The sequence below is a fragment of the Eleutherodactylus coqui genome, chromosome 5, assembly GCF_035609145.1.
Source record: "Eleutherodactylus coqui strain aEleCoq1 chromosome 5, aEleCoq1.hap1, whole genome shotgun sequence".
NCBI classification, from domain to species: domain Eukaryota; kingdom Metazoa; phylum Chordata; class Amphibia; order Anura; family Eleutherodactylidae; genus Eleutherodactylus; species Eleutherodactylus coqui.
The window spans coordinates 273,797,110-273,822,348 of NC_089841.1; the positions used below are offsets into that span (position 1 = coordinate 273,797,110).

General features: G+C 51.9%; 1 protein-coding gene across 1 annotated transcript; it reads right to left on the reverse strand.

Moving 5' to 3' along the window:
- Window positions 1-9,619: 9,619 nt before the first annotated feature.
- Window positions 9,620-23,141, reverse strand: ATP5F1D (ATP synthase F1 subunit delta). The gene is made up of 5 exons (XM_066604737.1): window positions 22,942-23,141; window positions 21,343-21,496; window positions 16,628-16,716; window positions 13,078-13,206; window positions 9,620-9,682 (listed from the first exon to the last, which is right to left on the reverse strand). Exons 1-4 carry the CDS (start codon window positions 23,062-23,064, stop codon window positions 13,084-13,086), a joined length of 489 nt encoding a protein of 162 aa, XP_066460834.1. The 5' UTR covers window positions 23,065-23,141; the 3' UTR covers window positions 9,620-9,682; window positions 13,078-13,083.
- Window positions 23,142-25,239: the final 2,098 nt, after the last annotated feature.

The window sequence follows — 25,239 nt, forward strand, 5'->3', positions numbered from 1 at the left end:
TACCGGCACATTCCATAGAAGTTACAGTGTAGCTTCATGAGTCACGCCTGCTTCTCAGATACGGAGATGGTCCGCACCACGCCTGCTTCTCAGATACGGAGATGGTCCGCACTGCTGCAGGAGGAATTAGTTGTATCCTTCTCTAAACCGATCCGCTACCCTTGTTCAAGGCGAATCTCTATCCTAAAACCAGCAAGAAGACCTGAGCCGGGATCTATGTCACCGATCTCCGTCCCGGACGGTCACTGGGTGTTTGCCATATCCAGACTTTGCATTTTAATGTGGAAACCGGCTGCATCTGAATGTTCCGGAACGTGATGGAGAGCTGTACATTGTAAAAAGCCACAGCCACCCCAAAATCTCCACCTGCGCCCCTCTTCTATTGCTCACATTTCTTTTGTGTTTTCCTCCCATCGCTTCTAACAAAGAAACACATTTTCATCTTGTTGGCGTGCAGCAGATTTGAGCCGCGATGCAAAGCCTGAACCTCAAGGCCCTTTCATACGTGCAGAATATTCTGCAAGACGCCCTAAAGTCCGCTTGTATCCATGTGGGTTACGTAGCAGAGATCCGCAGCAGCAGGTTAGGCTGCGTCTTCAGGTGCGTCTTACAGAAATATTCTACAGGTGTGAAGAGCACCTAAAGGCCCTTTTACACGGGAGGGGATTACGCCTCAGCACGCAGCTAAATCCACTCCCAAAGCCTCATTTACACGAGCGATGTGCTTTTACAGCGGGCATGATTTTACGAAAATCGCATTGATGAAGAATAGCTGCGATCGAGTTCCAAGCTTAATTAGTGTTTTCTCGCCCATTCACTCGTATCGCGGGGTAAATACGCAGCAGCGTGGAAATTCTTTGGTCAGCAACAATCCTCGGAATGACTTCTAATAGCTTAAACAGCGGCAGCCGTCTTCTATTCTGTCTTCTAAACTCCACCCTCCCTCTTTTTCAGCTCCCATAGTAGTCCATGGGAGCTTCCAGCGTTTCTCGTCAAAACATAGGTCAAGACTTATCTCGTGACGCTGCGAGAAAAATCAGCAACTGAAAATGTTTGCCGATCTTACGCTTTGATGGTGCAGTTTTTTCATGTGAATGCCGTGGAGTCGAGTGCCTCACACGGTCACGACTGTCGGTCGATGTAAAAATATCCGTGTAAAAACTGCTTGTGCGAATGAGGCCCGGGGCTGCGTGTCTGACGGGATCCTGATGTGGAATCGCAGGCAGGTTTTAAGCCATTTTCAATTTCGCATCAAAATCTGCAGGTCGCCTCTGGATTTCAGTGCGGAGTTTACAGCAGCTTGCGGTGCGGCATCTTACGCCCCGTGTGAAAGGCCCCGCGGGATTAGTCGGCGCCGACATTACTGCGTCACAATGTGATCCCTGTGGGGCTTGAATTCTGCACCATAATCAGACGGCGGGGTCCGGCCACACGCAGAATATTTCAGTAGTATTTATCAAAGCCACAATGAGGATCCTAAACCCCGAAGGACGACAGCGGAGGCCTTTCTCCTGATGGAATAGCGAGGTGTGAACGCGGGCTTCGCTTGCAGCCGTTGCAGACCTGTTCTTGGTAAAGAGCATCCCCCGTGATACAGAACAGTTCTGACAGTTGTGCTTCGGGAAATGTGGAAAAGTGCAAATGTTAGCAAATAAAAAGCACACATGACAAGCCACCTACATCCCCTCTTAGACCCCCTGCGCTGCCCGTTTACAGCCCAGCACCAATGTGGTGGCCTTGGGATACCTTCACAGGTAGCTGATTTCCTGCAAATTTCATCCCTTGAATTAGAATCTGCAGATCTGCACTAAAATCTGATAAAATCCGCAGCAAATGTGAAGGCAGCCGGGACGTTGACGCCGGTAAGTACGGCCCGTGTCTGCTCTGGCCAGTAACTGCTTGCAGCAGTCTCAGAGCTCCGGCGCTGCCGGCAGATGGAGGAGGGAACAGCGTTTTGGGGTTTGTCTTTATTCTATAACCTTTGTGGCTCCTTTCTTACGGCCGGACTTCCCCTATAAAGCCGGGAGCGAGGAGCGGACCTCTTTACGGTGCAGACGTGTACGGGCTGCCGTCTACCACTGTGAGTGTCTGCAGCACCAGAATCGCGCTGCTCCGGAGTCTGCAGCTCTCCCTTCCCGCTGCCTTTTCCCCGACGTCAAGGGCTTTCCCTGCGCGTCAGACGGGATATTTTCAGGAAGGTTGGAATTACAACATCCTGTACGACAGAGGGCTGATATTTGCAGCAGCGCTGCGCTCGTAGGGCCGTCACACCATCAGCAGGCCAGGAAACCCATGACACTTTACAGGAAGGAAAAAACTATTAGATTGGACTATTTCACAGCAAAACGTACTGCAAATACATCCAACTATGAATGTAGAGTGGCCGGGTCACACTGCCGTCCACCAACACAGAGGACCTGTCACTGTGGATGGTTGCATCGCTCTGCAGCCGCTGACGGTTTCCATACTCGCCCGCCTTTGCCCGGACTGCCTCTTTGGTTCCCAATGCTGTCAGTGTCAGTTGGTGGCTGTCACTGCTCTCTCAGCGGGTCTCATCGGACTTCATTGACAGTTCAGTTTCACCTACTGAGTGTCGGCCGTGCGGACACAACTTGGTGCACTAACAGCACCAGGAGTCGGGCCTGAGGGCGGCTACACCGTGGCAGATTTGTCTGAGCTTCATTTACACGCACAATATGCAGAGAATAGAACCCAATGATTTTAATGGTTTTGCTCTCACTTCCTTTTTTGATGCGCACACACCAAAACACCCCGTAGAAGTCTATGGGGTACACAATGTACAATGTGGGGGGAAAAGAACTCATTAGGCTAAATGGCCATTTAAATTGTGGCGTGGTAGTGTCCCTGCGGGCACAAAGGATACGGTAAAATACAGCGATACGCGCACAGAAAGCACTTGTTTATAGCGCAAACCCCTGTGTGAAGCCGCCCTAAGAGAAGCCCGTCGGCGAGTTCAGCCACGCAGCCGGCCCACTGATTTTCTCCCATGACAAGTCCACCTTAAACCTCCTTTCATCATTTCTATGACTGGTGCCATATGGAGCGCTATGGGTCTGCCCTTCGGGCCGATGGGCACTCCTTGTTCTGCCATGACACAGTATAAGACTAAAGTACTTTATAGGTATTGCAGCCGTGACCCCTCCGAACACGCTTAGATCAGTCTATTACCCCGCTATTAAACTATGTATGGATATGTTTATTCCACACATGAAGCCAGACTGAACGTCATTCCAGGTCACCTATATGCTGAGTGTATCCATAGGGCCCCATGCGCACTATATACTGGGCCAGTATACTTTTTCTACTTCTAGGAAGGCATCGTTTGTGGCATTTGGGCTACACTTCAGTGCGTGGCCGACCTTTCTGGCCCAGCGTACCTTCCGAATCATGAAAACAGCATTCAGATGGAACTCCGAACTGAACCCCAGGCTTTCATTGGACCAATAAGGTCCCGCTACGACATGGTTTTCCATTGTTTTTCGTGTATTTTGGAGGGCAGAATCTCGCACTTGTCATACTGCGATCTTTCTGGCCTCCATTTAACTAATGAAAGCCGAGGGTCCAGTTCGGTGCTCAAACTGAATGCTACTTTTGGGATTCAGATGGATCCCCGAGATGGAAAGGCCGGGACGCCCTGAAATGCAGTATGGACTCCGCCTTACAGAACGTCCATAAGAACATATACTACGGCATGCGTCACAGACTTTACATTCGGGGATACTCCCAATATACACCTCCGATGGAAGGGAAACATAAACAAGTTCTGACCAGAGCCCAATTAGTGACTCTGCATATATTAAACCAAGACATATAGGTGACGCTAGTGCAGGAGCTGGGACACGCGGGAAGTCCTTACCATTTGCCCTATTTCTACAAGTATAATTTTCCTGCTTGGCAAGGGTGGCGTATGAGTCATCAGTAAACCCTGTCACCTGCCCAGGTGTGTGGGAGGAGTGGGGCGCAGTGACACACAGGATGCACACATTCCATACAATGACACAGAAGGAAGCAATGAATTCCTGAAATTTGGAACTCCTAAAACCAGGAGGAGCGCCTCGGCTCGTGTGTCACATGCCTGTCACTTTCCTGTGGGTCACACTGTAGATATTCCTGTAATTCCTGAGTAATGCTGCCAGAGGCTCGGCTTAGAAGGAGAACACACTTCATGGCCAAGGTACATTCCATCTACAGAGACCACCAACTCAACGGTTAAAGCCGTGCGTCAAACTCCCCATCACTGCCAAGCTATTGGAGTGTGACGTGGAGGGGAGGCGATGAGAAAGAGGTCTGAGCTGGAGGGGAGGGTGAAGAGGCGAAGGAGGAGGGGAAGCTGGGAGGAGAGGACTTCCAAGAAAAAGCAGAACAGCCTGTAAGGGAGCTAGGACAAAGTAGGAGCGCTGGGGGAGCAGCAGTTAACCTGTTGCCTGCCTGCAGCAATTATTAGCATGAAGGTAATTCCTCACTGTGGAAACTAGTCATTCCATACTGGAGGATTACACGAAGACGCGGAGGATGAATCCGTTCTTGTCTCACGAGGAACCTACGATCTCAAGAACAAGCTTACGCAGAGCTGTTAGGAGCGTCAACTGCATCCGACAGATGTAAAAAAAATCGAATGTTTTTACACTAGGAAGTGGTTAATTGAGGATGCATTGTAGTATTTAATGATATCCCTAATGAGGAAGGAGTTAATCACAGCAGGGCTCGTCACGGCCACGGCCTAGCTGAGTCACACAAGTGATGCGTTTAGGAGAACTTGGTGGCGGGACGTGATCTGACCTCAGGAGACGGGAAGAGTCTCACCTGCGCCCAAATGTATAAAGGTGGTGCAGCAGCCACGCCGGGAGCTCCCACTCCTGTTACAGCACGCCCCATTTCATAGAGTAAGGACTCGAACGCCCCAAGGCGGCCATAGATGTGGCAATATTTCAGCCCAATATGGCAACTGGACAAGAAATTAGCCGGCGTACAGGAATACACGGGTCCGGCGGGTGAGCAGAAGCACCCGATGTCACGAGATTGTGTGCCACATGTAATCCTACAGCTGTGCTCTGCCAGGGGTATGGGTGATAGGCCGAAGCCACAAGCGTAGAAAAGGGAACCTGGCAGATGCCCAACGCATAAACTAACCTACTGTGGTGCCAGAGGAGGTGGCAGGGAGCCGCTGTTTTTTTAATACCCGCTTCCTAGTTCATGCCACTGAAGCCCACATGCCAGCCAGAAACGTGAGTCTTGTCAGAGTCCTGTGTGCACTCTCTCCCCATACACGTCTGCAGGACAGAGCACACGGGACTCTGACAAGACGCAAGTTTTCGTCCGGCACGTGGGCTTCAGTGGCACGAACGAGAAAACTGGTATGAAAACTAGATCAGCAGCGCCATAAGGTAGTTTATGGGGGGCGGTGACAGGTTTCCCAAGACCACTTCACAGGACCCCAATCCCGAGGTAATGTAGATCTACAGGGCTGCGTTATTTACAGCAGGGGTTTGAGGACACAGAATTCTCTCTTTTTTTGCATCTTCGCCTCCATATTTGTATTCTTTTCTATACGGCAAATACATTTCAGTTTTTGCCCAATAGAAAATAAAAAAAATATGGAGGCGAATGAGGATGAAATAAACCCGACGCCATCTGGATGTGACGTCTTTAGATACCGTTTGTATTACGGACTAGAATGACAGACGCATTTTAAAGTGTCTACAGGCGACCTTATAAATCATGGCTGTCCAAAAGTTGGGTGTAGTGCAGCCCCATCTCTTCAGTGAGGCCGGCGGCAATCCAAAACCAACGGACAGGGGGGGGGCACTGTTAGTGGAAGGAAGCAGCCATGTATCTGTAATCCTGGCCACTGATGTAGGTTGTGTTCACACGGTGGACGCAGACCTAGTGTTTTTTTTGTTTTTGACTGGACTTGCTGACATGGAGGACCGCCGCCACCACCACCCTGTAGATAAAGTGCCCTTCCCAGAGAGGAACCCTACCCAGTTGTAAGTGTAGTCATACGTGTCCAGTAGGAAGAGTAGAGGAGCGCACAATGCCATGGTAGGAGCGGCTCCAGGACAGGTAGCGGCCCATCAGGACAGCCGACGGCTCTAGGACAGGTAGCGGCCCATCAGGACAGCCGTCGCCTCCAGGACAGGTACCAGCCCATCAGGACAGCCGTCGCCTCCAGGACAGGTACTGGCCCATCAGGACAGCCACCGGCCCATCAAAACATCCGACGCCTCCAGGACAGGTAGCGGACCACCGTAACAGCCGACGCCTCCAGGACAGGTACCGGCCCATCAGGACAGCCACTGGCCCATCAGGACAGCCGACGCCTCCAGGACAGGTACGGGCCCATTAGGACAGCCACTGGCCCATCAGGACAGCCGACGCCTCCAGGACAGGTACCGTCCCATCAGGACAGCCAACAGCTCCTCCATAAGATGCTGTGTACAAAACTGTGATTTGTGGCTTCCCAAATGAGACTGTTGGTCTTCACGTCTCATCTTTGGTTCTCGCAGGAGATAAGGGTGCTTTTACACATAGCGATTAGAGATGAGTGAGCATACTCAATAAGGCAAGCTACTCGATCGAGTAGTGCCTTATTCGAGTACCTTCCCGCTCATCTCTAAAGATTCGGGTGCCGGCTGGGGACGGTGGGGAGCGGGGAGGAATGGAGGGGAGATCTCTCTCCCCCCCTCCCCCCGCAGCTCACCTGTCACCCGCACCGGCAGCCGAATCTCTAGAGACGAGCGGGCAGGTACTCGAATAAGGCACTACTCGCTCAAGTATGCTCGCTCATCTCTATTAGCGATACTCATACATCGAGCGACCGATGACACCGCTTATTCGTTCACTGCTGAAAGCAACTGAATGAAGTGCTTAAACCAGACGAGTCAATGATGATTTTCATAATTGCAGGAAAAGAGCAATTAGTGAACAGATCACCTTTCCTCTCGGGCCGGGCTTCCAATGAACAACAACCTTTTTCTAATTTGAACGATCCAGCAATTGTTTTGGACGATAAACGTTCGGCGTAGAAGCTTCTTCAGCCAGCGGTGTCTGCCAGGAACATCCCCATCTACTAAAGACCACCCAAAAAGTGTGTGGAAACACCTAGGGGGTGCATGGGTTGGGGGATAGCATCGTCTCTCCCCAAGGAGGGCATCAAGATGGGGTGTGAAAAGACACATGAAAAGCGAGTGAGGAGACTTATAAGGCCATGCACGCTCCGCTGGGTAATTTATGCAAATAAGGAAGATGGAACAATACCTCTGCAGCGCCACCTATTGGATGGCAGCATTCCTGCAAATCAATGTGTGACTCTTTAAACAAGCCTTTAAAACAATGATCAGGAATAGGAAACCAAGCCAGAAAACCATAGACAGATAGCTGTTTCTGGGTTTTTGCCCCTCATCAGTGTGCAGGAGGTTTCTGGATCATGATGTGGGTCAAGAGGGTTGCGTCTCTCCTTAAGGAGAGCACCCAAAAAGTGTGTGGAGACACCTAGGGGGTACATGGATTTGAAGGAATGTTGCCATAGGGTTTACTGGCTTGGTTTCCTATTCCTGATCATTGCTTCACAGACTTGTTAAAGAGTTGTATATTGATTTGCAGGAATGCTGCCATCCAATAGGTGGCGCTGCAGAGGTATTGTTCCATTATTAGGACGGCAGCTCTCATATGGTTACGGCCAGCTTTGGGGAGGGGTGGGAAATACATTTTCTCCTCTTACTTGTGAACACTTTGGGCTGCCTGTCATTCCTTCAGGGTCGCTTTGGTAAAAAGTCTGCAGCATTTGTTTTCTCTAGTCTCTTCCTGTTGGATGTAGAAGCTGCGGGATGAACCTCACTAGGGGAGGGTAGTAGGACGGACAGCGCCCTTTTAGGCTCGTCTCCCATCTCGTGAATTTTTTTTATAAGCAAATTTATAACCCCAACAAAACTTTATTGAAATCATAAATTAGCAAAAAGGAGGAAAAATAAACACTCAGAACTTAAAACTGAAGCTGCCCTCGGTAAAGCCTGCGCCGCGTTTTATGGGTCCCTTTGCCATAATGCGAGTCCTTAAAGGGGTTGTCCCGCGCCGAAACAGTTTTTTTTTTCTTCTCAATAGCCCCCCCCCCCCCCCCCCCCGTTCGGCACGAGACAAACCCGATGCAGGGGTTAAAAAAAAAAACCGGGTAGTGCTTACCTGAATCCCCGCGCTCCGGTGACTTCTTACTTACCTGGTGAAGATGGCCGCCGGGATCTTCACCCTCGGTGGACCGCAGGTCTTCTGTGCGGTCCATTGCCGATTCCAGCCTCCTGATTGGCTGGAATCGGCACGTGACGGGGCGGAGCTACAAGGAGCCGCTCTCCGGCACGAGCGGCCCCATTCAGAAAAGAAGAAGACCGGACTGCGCAAGCGCGTCTAATCGGGCGATTAGACGCTGAAAATTAGACGGCACCATGGAGACGAGGACGCCAGCAACGGAGCAGGTAAGTGAATAACTTCTGTATGGCTCATAATTAATGCACAATGTACATTACAAAGTGCATTAATATGGCCATACAGAAGTGTATAACCCCACTTGCTTTCGCGGGACAACCCCTTTAATCCTCTTGCCTCTGAGTTGGATTTACCGGGTTCTTGGAGGGTGCATGGGGTGTTTCACTGAGCAGTGCAACGAAGTGCTGGACAGTCACCACAATCACAGCTCAGGGCTGCGTTCACACTGGCGGGAAAATCAGGTGAGATTTGTGCGAGACGCACATATATGACCCCCATTCGTTTTACTGGGTTCATACATATGAGCGATGTTTTCCGCTACGGGTGACATATCCCAGCGTGTCCTGTTTCCACGAGATCACCCATTGTTCTCACTGCGACCGGCGGCAGCAATGTCGGCCCTATTCAAAGCCATGGGAGAACTCTGCGACCCTCTGCCGCGGCTGTCAGAGCCCCAGTGGGGATTCCCTTCATCCCCCAACGTGATGTAACACACATCCACAGGGCTTTCACATGGGGGCATCTGCGTTATCAGGCCCCGCATGCCAGCCCGATCTCACACCCGTCCGTGTGAAGGAGCCCTAAGGCTGTGAGAGCTGGACGATGAAGAAAACGGATGGAGAAAGATTGATGCCTTTGAACTTTGGTGCTGGAGGAAACCAGTTCAAAGCAAAAACACAAGACCGTCCTAGTCGGCAAACCAAAGTTTTCATTGGACGGCAAAATTCCGAAAGAGACTCTTCGTCGTACTTTGGCAGCAGGACGTTGCTAATGAAGTAGCTCGCAGGTCAGCGGCAGAGGACGACCGAGTCGCCAAAGAACACGCCGGATATACGATAACAGCCAACAACATGGAAGTGATCACAAACTGAAAGAAGTCATACAAAGCAGCGTGGGGAGCGGTGATCCGCAAAGTGTCCGAGACGCCCGAATGTGCGGATAAAGAGAGCAAAAATGAGCTTGGCAGAATTTAAATTAAAACAAAAGTACTCCCACAAATGTCCACAGCCTCTCCGGGTGTTTGCAGGCTGCATGCAGGTCACTGACAGAGCTGCTACACCAACTGGGCAATAGGAATCTCCAAGGTTACGGGGTGTAAAAGAGCACTAGAAACACACAAGACTGCAGGTTTTTGACATTTTTATTATTTGGGATGGTGGCCAGAAACAGCGCTATACACAAAACCCTGTAAAAGAACAAAAAAAAGGGTTTAGAGATCACAGTATCCAATACACGTCCGCTGCGAGAAATATCACATTATCGCCACCTTGTGGCAAGACAGAGCTCGGCAGAAAGCCAACTACAACTATGGGAGAGTCAGAGGGATAGAATGCAAACACTGGCCAGCAGCCATAGGATGTACAGAGGTGTAGTGGATCGTGCAGCACATACAGCCATCCATAGGCTCTCCTGCTGCACGATGGCCTACAGGAGGTCCGACGCCCAACCGAGAGATGCGAGAAGATGGTGCAATAAAGGCATGGGATGAAGACATACACGCACAGAAGGAGAGGAGCAAGGGGATAGCAGTTGTAAGGTGGGAGAGGGACGTGTCACAAGTGGGTGGAAGAGCGCAGAAGAGAATGCACACAAAGAGGTTAAAGCCGAGCGGGAAAGAAAACACGGTCATAGTGCTAGATTACAACGAGGAGGAAGCAACGTCTACAAGACCGGGCAACCCGTAAGATGTGCTGCGAGAACATACACTGGCAGTAACATCCCCCACTAGGAGGATATATATATACACAATCATCCCAAGGGGAGGGATGAGACGGACAATCAGTGTATACACATATATATATTACTCATTGCCAGTAACATCCCCACCTAGGAGTATGTATCTATACACATACATAGCCGGGCATGGAGGCTCTAGTACCCTGCTGTACCACCTCTAGCTTAGATACAAGATGTGATACAGGCAGGCATGGAGGCTCTAGTACCCTGTTGTACCGCCTCTAGCTTGGATACAAGATGTGGTACGTGGGGCATGGAGGCTCTAGTACCCTGTTGTACCACCTCTAGCTTGGATACAAGATGTGGTACAGGTGGGCATGGAGGCTCTAGTACCCTGTTGTACCTGCCCTAGCTTGGATACCAGATGTGATACGGGGAGCATGGAGGTTCTGTATGTTATCCTGCGGCATATCCCTCCACATTTGCTGTAACTGAGCCTCTAGATCATGTAAACCCGTCGCCTGTTGAAGTTGGCATCCCAGATGCTCCCATACATGTTCTATTGGTGAGAAATCTGGCGACCGGGCACCATGGTAGTGTGACAATGTTGTGGGGGCTTCCTGTGACCCCCTTGTGTGTACGGCCGAGCATTATCCTGCTGGAAGCCCCATGAGAGGAACACATGTGGCTGCAGGATGTCCTGAACATATCGCTGAGCGGTCATTGTCCCTTGTACCACCACTAGGGGGGACCGATTGTCATATACAATAGACCCCCCAGACCATCACACCAGCAGGGGGCAGTGTGCTGATCCACAGCAAAGGCAAGATTGAGGCGCTCACCTCTAGGTCCCCAGACAGGAACACGGCCGTCGGTTGCTCAAACTAAACCTGGATTAGTTCCACTCTGCAGTGGTGCAGTGAATTACTACTGCTACAAACAGAGAGGACGGTGGTTGTAAGAGGCCGTACATGTAATGGGCGCCGTGAGACCAAATGTTCTTCACCCAAGTGCCTGGAAATGGTTCCAACAGTCACAGGGGTGCAACGATGGCGCCCCCGTCTCTGGATGGCAGACAATGAAAGTTAGATCTGCTGGTGCTTGTCGGATGATCAGACGGTCCTCTCTACTTGTGGTCTGTAGGGGGCATCCTGAGCCCGGTCACCTTGTGTGCCCACATCCACTAGTCCCAACACCTCCTAACAGTCTGGTCAGACGCTCCTCTCTACTGGTGGTCTGTAGGGGGCGTCCTGAGCCCGGTCACCTTGTGTGCCCACATCCACTAGTCCCAACACCTCCTAACAGTCTGGTCAGATGCTCCACTCTACTGGTGGTCTGTAGGGGGCGTCCTGAGCGCGGTCACCATGTGTGCCCTCACACATCCACTGGTCCCAACACCCCCTAACAGTCTGGTCAGACGCTCCTCTCTACTGGTGGTCTGTAGGGGGCGTCCTGAGCCCGGTCACCTTGTGTGCCCACATCCACTAGTCCCAACACCTCCTAACAGTCTGGTCAGATGCTCCACTCTACTGGTGGTCTGTAGGGGGCGTCCTGAGCGCGGTCACCATGTGTGCCCTCACACATCCACTGGTCCCAACACCCCCTAACAGTCTGGTCAGATGCTCCACTCTACTGGTGGTCTGTAGGGGGGTCCTGAGCCCGGTCACCTTGTGTGCCCTCACCCATCTACTGGTCCCAACACCTCCTAACAGTCTGGTCAGATGCTCCACTCTACTGGTGGTCTGTAGGGGCGTCCTGAGCCCGGTCACCTTGTGTGCCCTCACACATCCACTGGTCCAAAACCTCTGAACAGTCTGGTCAGACGCTCCTCTCTACTGGTGGTTTGTAGGGGGCGCCCTGAGCCCGGTCACCTTGTGTGCCCCCATCCACTGGTCCAAAACCTCCAAACAGTCTGGTCAGACACTCCTCTCTATTGGTGGTCTGTAGGGGACATTCTGAGCCTGGTCACCTTGTGTGCCCCCATCCACTGGTCCCAACGCCTCTTAACAGTCTGGTCAGATGCTCTTCTCTACTGGTAGTCTGTAGGGGGCGTCCTGAGCCCGGTCACCTTGTGTGCCCACATCCACTGGTCCCAACACCTCCTAACAGTCTGGTCAGATGCTCTTCTCTACTGGTAGTCTGTAGGGGGGTCCTGAGCCCGGTCACCTTGTGTGCCCACATCCAATGGTCCCAACACCTCCTAACAGTCTGGTCAGATGCTCTTCTCTACTGGTGGTCTGTAGGGGTATCCTGAACCCGGACGCCTTGTGTGCCCCCATCCACTGGTGTCAACACCTCCCAACAGTCTGGTCAGACGCTCCTCTCTACTGGTAGTCTGTAGGGGGGTCCTGAGCCCGGTCACCTTGTGTGCCCACATCCACTGGTCCCAACACCTCCCAACAGTTTGGTCAGACGCTCCTCTCTACTGGTGGTCTGTCGGACATCCTGAGCCCGGTCACCTTGTGTGCCCACATCCACTGCTCCCAACACCTCCTAACAGTCTGGTTAGAACGGCTCGGTGGGGGACAATTCATCGCTACGACCATCCTTCACATCCCAATAATGCGCCCCCCTCTGGTAACGGGGTGAAATCTCCTCTCTGTCGTAGAGGCATCTAGTGGTCAACAAGCTCTACAAGCAGAAGAAGAGGTCACTACACACAAGGAGCCTCCGAGAGACTTATAGGCCAAGGGGGAAACAGCCAAGAGCCTCAGGTAACAAGACCGTCCATCTAATCCCCACAACTCATCATTTACAGATCTGCCTTAGATGGAACTGAATGCCGGGTTTTGCAGCAAAATAACTTCTTGGGGACGCATTTTTTTTGACAGTATATAATAATGTAATGCCAAGTGTAAAACACGTAGGGGGGAAAGTAAAAGAAACCCTTGCAGCGATCCATACCTGCCCTTATTCCAAAGCTTTAACAATGGTCTCACAAGCCTCCACATTAATCTGTGCCTCTGCCTTCGCCACTTCGTCTCCCGCACTCTGCAGCGCCGATACGGCTTTTTCAAGGTTTGACTTGGCAATCTATGAAAGAGCAGAAGATACAAGAAACCCAACTGTTAGTGCTGTGCCTCAGACAGGAGCGGTTCATAGCCCGACAACACACGGACCCATAATAGTCCGGTCCTCACAGAGACAAATGTCAAGTGGGGAAAGAACATAAAAACCGTACGTGTCATAAGGGCCAATTGTCACCAACAAAAAAGCAATTCCTCGTTACAGCGGTCGTCCCGGATACAAGTTCTTAGAACCAGTTTGCCGATGCAGTAAAATAATAAGAAGCCATAACCCCCCCCCCCCCCCCCCTCCCAGGTCCTCGCAACACCGTCTCACCTGTGACAGGCTTACAGGCTGCAGCAGCAGGTGACGCCCGCACACCGCCTGTAAACAGACTGGCCACAGAGGATGGAGCTGCGGGGAGTCGGGGGACGACAGTGTATGACTATTTTAATGCATGGGGGGGGGGGGGGGGGGGGGCGTTTTTTGGGAAAGCTCTCTTGGACATCGGCCTGCTGCTTGAGGATTGTTTAAATCAGATTTTGTAAACCGAGAAAATAGACTTCAGATTTTTAAGAAAATTAAAATGTTTGACGAGAACGAGAAAATCGAAGAGCCGCGGAGGCATCCCCATGGCGAGAACTCTGCCCATATCTTGCCAGGACAGCAGTAACAGTGACACACAGCTTTGGTGTAAGCCGGGCGCTAAGAGGGCCAAGGGTGATTAAAACATTTCCCATTGGGCGCAGTGTTTGGCAGCAGTGGTTTATGGGTTACTGGGGGGCCGCCATCAACTTTTAGACAGCTTTATTAAGCCTATTGACAAAAACGGGGACATCTTGTAATGCTAGCCTTGCTTCCAGGAGGCAGAGTCTTCTGACTTCAGCCTGGATTAGACGTCTTGTGCCTTTACAGCAAGGTGATTGCTTTGCGCTCCGAGCGGGGGATGCAGAAGACAAGCAGGGCCGCTGTGTTCTTCATACCCCGCCTGTCTTCAGGGAGCGGGATGAAAATAGTATCAGCTGTATCCCTGTAGCTTCCCGCACAAGATCTTTATTCATGAGGACCTGGTAGCCCCGCCCACCTGTCTTCCTCCTATTACACTGCATTTTGTAAAGCTGCCAATCAGGGCTGATGGGCGGGGCTAGCAGCACCTCATGAATACGCTGGACTCCTCCCTTGCTGGGAGCTGCAGCAACAAGCTGTAAGTTCTTAACCACCACTACAAATGACCCTCTAAGTGACGGCCGCGGTGAGGGGGGTGTGATGAGAGTGCAGCTCTGACAAATACTTCCTCCAGGGTCTGGAGGATCACAATACAACTTCTAAGACTCCTGCTACTTCATCTGTCAGCTTTACATGAGAACGAGGAGTTGGACGTCGTGTCATTTCGCTGCTTTCTACCTTTCCTTATAGAACACTAAGTTTCATGCTTATATAGAAAAAGACACAATCAGCGCAAAACATTACCTTCTGTGTAGTAGCTGCACCTCACAGCCGCCCAGCAGCTTCACCCCGTGCCATGTGTAATGACAAGAACGGAGACACGTTGTAGGGACTTGTGGGACACGAGGACCCTTGACGTAGGTTATTTGGGCCGACACTAACTAATCCCTCATTTATTGGCAGCAGCAGCGTGGTCCTGAGATGCTGGAGGCGTCCATGATTGGCGTGGTACATTTACAGGACGCGGTCTGACCCAATAGTATGGATGTAAGGCTGCACTACCCGTACTTGTGGTGCCGGCACCGTATACAAGCCTCAACCATGTGGAAGTATAAAGCTAAGCACCCCAATACATGGAAGGTGTGAGGCTGTTCATCAGCCGATGCTGCCCCCCCGCCCAGTGGGTTTTGTATGGATATGATCCCTTTTCCAGGTTGTGCCCTTATGCATTGGCATACCTTTTTTGGTCATTGTATAACAAAACGTACTTTCCTAACAGGGGCATTTTACAAAAATATACCCCAGTATACATGTCATCATGCTGCTATGACAGCGGTTATAAAGCCTCCCATCTCCTATGCACAAGCCCCGAGCCTTAAGCTGCAACCTACAAGAGCTGGAGGGAATCTCTAGAGCGGCCTCTTAGGCACCAAAAACTAACATTGCAAACTCCTAAAACAAGACTTCAGTCACAGTTTTCATCGCTTACATTTAGTTTTTGAGCTTAGGCCGGTTTCACATCTGCGGCAGAACCTCCGGTCAGAGGTGGCGCCAGAGATCCCGCACAAAATACCAGAAGAAAAAGCCAGGCAGCTGGAAGGATAGCAGACGGACCCCCTATTGTCAATGGGGACCGTCCAAGGTTGTGTGGTTCTGTCCAGAGACGGAGCCGTTCAGCCAGGGGATCTCCCTTAATGGAGCAGGAAAGGGGAATCAAGAGCGCAGATGTGAAAACACTCGTTTCCCCTCTACCTTATGCCAAGATGAAAAAATGGACATATTAAAGGGGTTGTCCAGTTCAAACTATCGATAGCCTATCTGCAGGAAAGGTCATCAATAGTAGATCATAGTCTGCCCCCCCCTCACATTCACACACACACTCCATTCCCACAGGTTTGGTATTGCAGGCATTGGAGTGAATTGTAACTCTGCCTGCAATACCAAGTCTGGCCATTGGAGTGAGAACACTGCTGCCTGCTTCCTGCAGAAATCTACTCTGTGCACGAGTTTGCCGGTCCAGTGAACGGCTGGTCCGCAGGAGTCCCTGGCTGTGAACCCTTGCCAATCAACTCTTGGTGGCCTATCCAAAAGACACCATCAATAGTTTACAACCAAACACCATACAGAATATGTTCACATGTAGCATACACACAAAGCATTTCCTGCAAGCAGATTTTTTACAATCTTATCCACATGCTGAAGAAACAAAAACTCAAATCTGTGTATATCGACGTGCAGAGCATCTCAATGTATACTGTGGATTTCCAAAGCAGAGTTCAGTCTGAAATGGCGTCTGTCAGCTGGAACCTGCTGTCCAATCTGCAGGCATCCTGTTATGGAGCCGAGCGGACGGATATATAGTTTATGGGGGAAGATTCAGTAGAACTCATGTTTGTTTAATTTATATCTCTGCACATTCTGAGCTGAAGAGTCCAGTGGGCGGAGCCATCAGTGATTGACAGCTCCCCGTTATGTGCAATCATGTGACCAAATAGCTCCGCCCACTGGACTCTTCAGCTCAACAGAGATGTAAATAAATGAAACAAGTTCTACCGAATCTCTCGCCATAAAGCCTCGTATCCGTCCGCTCGGCTCCTCCGGCTCTAGATCATGCCTGCAGTTTGGACATCATGTTCCAGCTGACAAGTTACCTTTAAGCAAAAAGGGTAAAAATCATAGAAGATCCACATATAAGGTGAATTTTGCCATGGATTTTTTTTACAGTACAAGTAGGTGTCCTGTTCTGTATCCTCGCTGTGGCGACTGCTGCGTATATACTTACACTTGCATCCAGCATATCCAGAGTCACCGCTTCCTCAGCCAACAGTTGCACGGAGGAATCTGCATTCACAGTCACGGATCCGCTGCTCACTACAGACAGGACGACACGGTGGTAACTCTGCAGCACTAATACAGGTGTTTAGTAGTAACAGTATAATACAGAAGTCAATGGAAACACATCCAGTCCCAACTACTGGCATTATTCCTTCCCTCCTTATAAAGAAGCAAAGCCCCAATATCCCTGATGGGCTGCGAAGTTACTGTGTGTTACATGGGCACAGGCGGGTACGGCTCATGAAAACAGCCATTTGTGAATGACCATGCGTACTCTTCAGGTGTTGGTGTACATAAGGAATAGCACCATGATACAAGATAAATATCATGTAAAGCTCATCATTGTCCCCTGCAGACACCATCTCCAATTGTCAGTCTTCCCTGAACTGGTAGGTGGAGACTATCTGCTTTCATGTTCACCATATACTATACATAGTGATACAGGGGCAGAATCTCCTCTACCTTCTATCTCCTATAGAGGGAACCAGCAGCAGCATGGAAGACATTATAGAGAAGTGTGGATGCGATTCCAGTAGCTGAGAGACAATAAAGCACTTACTATCAGCTGCTGCAGCATCTGTGCATCTCTCTGCTCCTCCTCCCTTCTTTCCCCTGTATTGACTTCTATTGGCAGCTGGTAATCTGGTCAGTGAACTGTTAGTCCATCTTATTTACCCACATGGGTTTTAGCAGTTTTTCAGAGTGATTGAACACTTTAGGAAGTAGAAAAGGAAGGGCGCCTGATACGACTGTTGGCTGATCTGTTCGGTACCTGCAGCGGAGACTGGCACGCAAAGATCAGACAATACAGAGAAGAATGCCGGGCAGCATGACAGACGCCAACTGGACACCATTGTAGGAAATCGAGTTAGTTGGTCCCCTCTCATTTTTGTTGTGACGGACCCGCCCTGACAAAAGCAAAAACACAAAAACCTTTCCCCCTCTGTCAATACATGGAAAAAATTTTAGGCCTGCTTTCCATTTGGCATTTTTCCCCTCTGGCAACACTAATGCTGGAACTGATCTGACAGTTGTTAATGGGACAGTTCATATCGTCCATCAATGTGATGTCAGACGCCTCCCTGCGCCGGACTACTGCAAAAACTGCAAGAACACGGAACCCCATGATTTGTTCGGCTACTGATGAATGGGAAGCCGGCCTTTCCAGTTACCTGTAGTATTCATTTATGCCCAGTCTGCTGAGAGGACCGTGCCTACATAAGCCTGGCATCTAAGTGATAAGACAGGTCCTTCCAGAAGCCGTGATAGTTCAAGGCAAGCCGATGCCTACAATGCTGGCAGCACATCTGCATTCTGTGGGTTATGCCAGCCTGCTGACGCTGAGCGGGTCGATTAGGAAACGCAAGGAACGTTTTATCTCTGACCATTCCCTACTTAAAAGGTGTAATTGCAAAAATCTAATTAAATCAGTTTTCTATTTTAATGTGTGCCTAAAATCTCCCACTACCCTCCCCTCACTGGAGTAATCCGCTATTGTGCCCGCACAGCCAGCCTCCGGCGGCCGTCGCCAGCCACTGTTTTACTAAGTGCATGATAGCATGTTCCCCCAGGTCATTGCAGTAGGCAATGATTGGATAATGTGTGCATGCTCTGCGCTGTCATTATGAGCCGCACGTCATCATGCATCAAAGAAAACAGGCAGCGGCACCACGCCGGCGGCACGCGAGCAGAGAACAGGTTACTCAGAATTAGTCTTCTAGTTTAGGACAATACAACAACACTCATGTAAGGAGGAAACGCTTCTAACGGTGCATCCAAGCGTCGCAGACCGCAGTACGGAGACCGCAGACGCTCTGCAGCGTTCTTCTCCACTACATGTGGACAGGATTTGCTTCATTCCCATTCACTTTGAGGGTAAACTTACATTATTTTTCCTCCTGGCGGGAGATGGCAGATCTTTTCCGCTCGGACGTACGCGGATGCATTGCAGATCATCTGCGTGCAAAAAATCTGCAACCCCGCCTCCTTAATTGCTTCTAACCTTCAAATCCGTAGTGGAACCGCTAATGCATGGATCCTAACATCCCACAGAGATGAATGGAGCATGCTGCGATTTATTATCCGCACGTGGCATCCGAAAGTCATTTAAAATCAAATCCGCAGGGCTTAACCCTTTCCAATCCACTGTCTGATGTCTTAAGACATTCTGATTGAAGCCTGTACAGCTCCGATGTCAGAAGACATCCGGCAGGGTATTCTTACTGTAGATTACTGGTCGCTCTGTTGTCGGGGGGCCTCTCCAGCAAATACCACAGTACTGACTCTAGCCAGCAGATGGCGCCAATGTATAATGGCAGAAAGAGAAAGCCCCCTAGGAAACCCTGAATCCAAAATTGGATTGCAAAAGGTTAAATGAAGTGCGGGTGCCCAATGCTTCTCTATGGGCGGTTAGAGCTGCTCATCTCCCGTGCGGAGTCCATAAATAAAATCCGCCCGTGGATATCAGGCCTTACGGTACGCTTTGCGCCTGCAAGGCATGTTTATTTACAAGCAGAGACACCAACTGAAATGGCCAATTAGTCTTAATGAGTTCCAGATGTGTTCTTTTTCCTGTGCAGTGTTTCACGCACAGACTTGCATATTGCACGGGCATTTGTGCGCCCCCCATCGGTTGCTATGGGGACCTCTGGTGCGCAAACATGCAGAAAAATAGAACACGCACAAAATTTGGAAAAGTCAACAAACCCATTGAAATGGACTGATTCCACAGATTTTGCACACAAATACAAGTGATATAAGAGAATGCCGTCCGCCAGCCTTCTAGTTAATAGATAACGTGTTGGTGTTATCGAGCTTCTTACTATGACACGTGACGTCTGCAGTCATCCAGTACACCAACGTGCATGTACTATATGGGATGTATCTGTGGTATACCGCATGGCACTGCTGGAACAATGCATTATAGGAATGATACTTTATGGATACTAGGAGTACCAATAAGACCCTGCAAGATCTCCGTGTACTCAACGAAGCACCGTGCAGAGGAGATAATCCGACAGGCTGGATGCGACGGACCAGTGCGATAACCCCGGTAGTCCATTTATGTGGATGCCATGTTATTTATGTGAAGAACCACCAACTGGGGGGATTTATTAGGAGGGTACTTTGTAAAGCCAGTCGCCCCGGAGATACATTGCTGTTATTTGTGGCCAGTGTATCAGCGCGGCGCCCGTGGATAATAAATCACTCGTATCTCTAAATAAATGTAGAGATATGCAGTCAGTTGTCACTGCCGAGCCTCACTGACCACGCAGTGCAATGGAAGCATCTCATGGAGGGGTCGTGGCTAGCCCCTCCATGAGCAACCATGTGGAGGTTGGCAACACAACACCCTTTATACACATTAGGCATATGTGGCCAACCCCTTTATGTACCAAACTAATCCACACCCTTAAAGGGGTTGTCTGGTTGTAATCTACTGATGACCTATCCTCACTAAGTCATCAGCAGTAGATTGGTGGGGTTCTGTTGTCTGGGCCAAGGCCAGTATACTTGTGCACGGAGCCGATCACTGCAGGGAGCAGACAGCTCCAGTTTTACTGTTTAAGCTGGACTTGAAATTCTAGGCAAAGTTATTAGAATTTGGCCTGCAATATAAAGCCTGGCCACTACAATAAGAATGGAGCTGTCTGCTTCCTGCACAGTTCAGTTCAGCAAACAAGTGCAATGGGACGGCGAACAACTGACCCCTACAAATGTACTATTTAAGGGGGTTTCCAGCCAAAAATACCATTGATAATCTATCTTCAGGATAGGCCATCAATAGTTGATCGCTCGGGCCCCCAACCAGGGGCAAGCTGTCAGCGCTGCAGTAACAGAGGTCCGAGTGGAAGCCACTAACCGGAATTCCCCTTTAAGAAGATAATGTATTGTAAGATGAATAGAGGGCAATCAAAAAATTGAGACAATATTGGAAAGAAGTTAACGCAGAAATGCTTGAGAAATGGGGACTCCATCCCAAAAAGTTGGGTTCTCAGGGGTCAGTCGGACACTCTGAACCCGTATGTACATGCTTATGATACAATGCAATAACCGAGGCTCTGGCATGGAGTATATTTGACGTGGTGGTCATTATCAGGCTGCGTCTTTGCAGGAAGCCGTCTGTCTTACAGGACTCAAGCGATCGTCTCATAAGGACTGATGACATCCCAGAGAACAGAACTCAACTGATCAAGAAGCGTCGGCAGAGCCGTGCGATACGCCATCACGTTATAGGCTTGGACACACCCCCTAAAGCTGTATAGCGCCAATACGGTCAGCGGGGAAAGTGCTTGGAGGTATTCAATTATTAATCTACAAATCAATGGTGGCTGAGGGCCGGTGCATGGGGCGCTACATGTCAAGTGTTAGTGGCTGTTCACGTACTCCATTAACCGTGCCCGCGGCAATACGAACGCCGTACACTGTATACAGCACAGCAGGGGGAAGAAGGGAGCCCAAGAACAGACCGCTGGAGAAGACAAAGAACATGACCGGAGTCTGGACCCCGCAGCTAGACTGCCGACCGCCTCAAGTCTGGACTAACATCCTTACCCCTCCATAGGGTGCAGATACCACAGGCTCCCCCCATGTAAGGCTTCTTATACATTATGGAGAACGTCTCTGAACCCCCCACAGAGCAGGCACACGGCATATACGCACCAAAGTACTTGGTTATGGTCCCATCTTCACTGAGCACCGAGACCAGGCCGGGCCGGAGGACTTGGAGCGTGGGGACATGATTGGCAAGGATTCCGAACATTCCTGTTGTTGTGGGAACATCTACCTGCTTCACGATGGCATCACTGTAGAAGACCTGTGCGGGAGACAGACAGCGGTCACCGCGACCGTACAGGACGGAAGAGACACGGAGAAATAGGAGCCGAGGACTATACAACAAGCCACACGTGGTCGGCTGAACCTGCCCCCGGGAACCACGGACAAGGCACCAGTCGGAGGATCTCAGAACTCATCCGAGCCGTTCACAAATCCTTCTGTCGTTGCGGCTTCCCAACACGTTACACGGCCCAACGGTTTGATAAGGGTCCACAACGTGACTGGACAGCGACAGGATGGGGAATAATCTGCTGATTGGTGGGAGTTTCACCGCTGAGACCCCCACAGACTCCCCGGTCACTGTAGGGGTCACTTCTCTCCCCGCGGTGAGTTCTCTGGCAATGGAGCGCTGGCCGCACACTCCAGACGGAAATACCCAAGTGGGTGCTCTCCGGTCTCTGGGCAGACTCACGGGAAAAGCAGGAGCGTTACATGACCAACGCTATATTCAGTCTCCTCCTCCCTGCGGAGGGGGTTGTAGTAGCCAAGCAGTGAGGACAATGGGCAAGCAGGACCCCTGTACTTGGGATCATGGGGGCCCCCCACAATCACCTGAGGGTCCGGTCACACAACCGCAGACCCACATGTACGTCAGACTTTGCAGGAGCGGATGGGATTTCCCAGGGACCGTCAGTCTGGCCATAGCGGATGTGCGCCCGTGAAATCCAAGGCGAGCGCGCAGGCGGGAACAACGCCGCGTGAATTGGCCCTAAGAAGCACATTTTCGTTTCGGGCGCCCGTCACTCTGAAACTACTTCAATGGTTGTCCGTGACGGCGGAATATTGTCCTTCAGACAAAGGTTGCGCCGGACGCTGCGGGAATGTGCTGCGTGCGGCGGCCGATCACTGCGTCATCCCGCGCTCGCCCGACTTACATCCCTGATCGGCCGTGTTGGTGGTGGAATCAGTCCTACAAGTAGCCGGGTGCGCACCGCCCCTCGCCGGCCCGCGCACCGCCCCTCGCACCACCCCTCGCCGGCCCGCGCACCACCCCTCGCTGGGGCCGCCCACAGCTGATCCATCGATGTCCAGGAGGGCACGGTGGAGGTCGCACACATCCGTCCGTGGGGACCGACCAGCCGCCCATTTTCCCATCCCTGTAACGTAATAGAGGGACGGTAAAGCACGACGAACCGCAACTGTTGACCTATCAGACGAGGGGTCGGACGTGGCACCGGGCCGAGACCCCCAATCACTAGACCACTGCTGCACTCCGTCGGCCCCCATTGCGAGCGCCGTATGTGCGCCATAGAAAACCTACGAATACGTGCAGCGGACGGACGGCTGCTGGGAGCATCAGTGGGGTCCCAGGGGCCCCCCGGCACGTCATGTAGTTCTCCTTCAGGTCTGCGGGTCCTCAGAGCTACAAGTAGGAAGAATTACTACCTAATCCCCAGCCCCCCGACACACAGGGCAGCATACTACCTGACTAGGGGAGGCGAACGTGAAGCTCATGGCTGGGGAGCCGGCCGGGGCGGCCTCGGCATAACACCTCACGTGACTCAGTGCCACCCGGCGGAGACCCAGAAGACCGCGGGCAAACAGCATGGTGAAGCCGGGCAGACCGTGACCGACGGCAAGGACACCGGATAACCAGATAGGCCGCCGCGCGAGGGATGACGGGACTTGTAGTGTGACCCTGACAGCAGTGCGCCGCCCACAAGCTCCCAGGAACTACATGTCCCGTCATCCCTCGCGCAGGGCGGAGTAATCTGCTCTGCAGTGAGTCGTCTTGGAGATCACCTCAGCGGACAGCATATATGTAAATTCCACAACACTTCTGCTCGATTCACAAACTGATTGGATGTTTGGGTTGGTTGCTTCACGGTGATTGGTTGTTTAGGTTGGCTGCTTCACGGTGATTGGTTGTTTAGGTTGAATCGAGCAGAAGTGTTGTGTTGTAGAGAGGCGGCATCTGTCACCGCGGGGGGCTTACAGATATATGGGGCTCATGTCCACGGGCGGGTTTGAAGTCTGGGATCCGCAAAACTAATCTGCGTGCTTTACTTCATGTGCGGATGCCCGTATCATCAATTGCGCATCAGATCCACCCAGGAACACTGGGCCTTAGTTATGTCTATTGCAGGGTTTCCCAAAGTGGCTCTGATGGGGAGTCTAGGCCCCGCCATAGAAGAAGGCCCCACCGTAGAGGAACACCCCCACCATAGAGGAACGTCCCCACCATAGAAGAAGGCCCCGCCGTAGAGGAACACCCCCACCGTAGAGGAACGCCCCCACCATAGAAGAAGGCCCCGCCGTAAAGGAACGCCCCCACCGTAGAGTAAAGCCCCCACAGTAGAGGAACGCCCCCACTGTAGAGGACGGCGCCGCGGTAGAGGAACGTCCCCGCCGTAGAGGAACGCCCCCGCAGTAGAGGAACGCCCCCGCCATAGAGGAAGACCTGGCTGTAAAAGAAGGCCCCGCGGTAGAGGAACACCCCCACGTAGAGTAAAGCCCCCGCAGTAGAGGAACGCCCCGCAGTAGAGGAACGCCACCGTGGTAGAGGAACGCTCCCACCGTAAAGGAACGCCCCCACCGTAAAGGAACGCCCCCACTGTAAAGGAACACCCCCACCATAGAGGAATGCCCCCGCGGTAGAGGAACACCCCCACCATAGAGGAAGGCTCGGCTGCAGAAGAAGTCCCCGCCGTAGAGGAACACACCCACCGTAGAGTAAAGCCCCTGCGGTAGAGGAACGCCCCCACCGTAGAAGAAGGCCCCACCGTAGAGGAACGCCCCCACCATAGAGGAACGTCCCCACCATAGAAGAAGGCCCCGCCGTAGAGGAACGCCCCCACCATAGAAGAAGGCCCCGCCGTAGAGAAACACCCCCACCGTAGAGGAACGCCCCCACCATAGAAGAAGGCCCCGCCGTAAAGGAACGCCCCCACCGTAGAGTAAAGCCCCCACAGTAGAGGAACGCCCCCACTGTAGAGGACGGCGCCGCGGTAGAGGAACGTCCCCGCCGTAGAGGAACGCCCCCGCAGTAGAGGAACGCCCCCGCCATAGAGGAAGACCTGGCTGTAAAAGAAGGCCCCGCGGTAGAGGAACACCCCCACGTAGAGTAAAGCCCCCGCGGTAGAGGAACGCCACCGTGGTAGAGGAACGCTCCCACCGTAAAGGAACGCCCCCACTGTAAAGGAACACCCCCACCATAGAGGAATGCCCCCGCGGTAGAGGAACACCCCCACCATAGAGGAAGGCTCGGCTGCAGAAGAAGTCCCCGCCGTAGAGGAACACACCCACCGTAGAGTAAAGCCCCTGCGGTAGAGGAACGCCCCCACCGTAGAGGAACGCCCCCGCCGTAGAGGAACGCCCCCGCCGTAGAGGAAGGCCTGACTGTAGATGAAGGCCCCGCCGTAGAGGAAGGCCCCCACCGTAAAGGAATGCCCCCGCCATAGAGGAACGCCTCCACCGTAGAGGAAGGCCCGGCTGTAAAAGAAGGCCCCGCCGTAAAGGAACGCCCCCACCGTAGAGTAAAGCCCCCGCGGTAGAAGAACGCCACCGCCGTAGAGGAACGCCCCCACCGTAGAGGAAGGCCCGGCTGTAGAAGAAGGCCCGGCCGTAGAGGAACGCCCCCACCGTAGAGGAAGCCCCGCCATAGTGGAAGGCTTGCAGTAGAGGAACACCACCGCCATAGAGGAAAGCCCCCACCGTAAAGGAACGCCCCCACCCTAGAGGAACGCCCCCGCAGTAGAGAAACGACCCTGCCGTAGAGGAAGA

Coding starts and splice junctions, on each gene's coding strand:
- ATP5F1D (XM_066604737.1), bottom strand. CDS start 23,064: ATGCTGTTTGCCCGCGGTCTTCTGGGTCTCCGCCGGGTGGCACTGAGT. Junction 21,497..22,941: donor CGTTCGCCTCCCCTAGTCAG/GTAGTATGCTGC, acceptor TCTCCCGCACAG/GTCTTCTACAGTGATGCCAT. Junction 13,207..16,627: donor TGGATATGCTGGATGCAAGT/GTAAGTATATAC, acceptor GCTCTTTCATAG/ATTGCCAAGTCAAACCTTGA.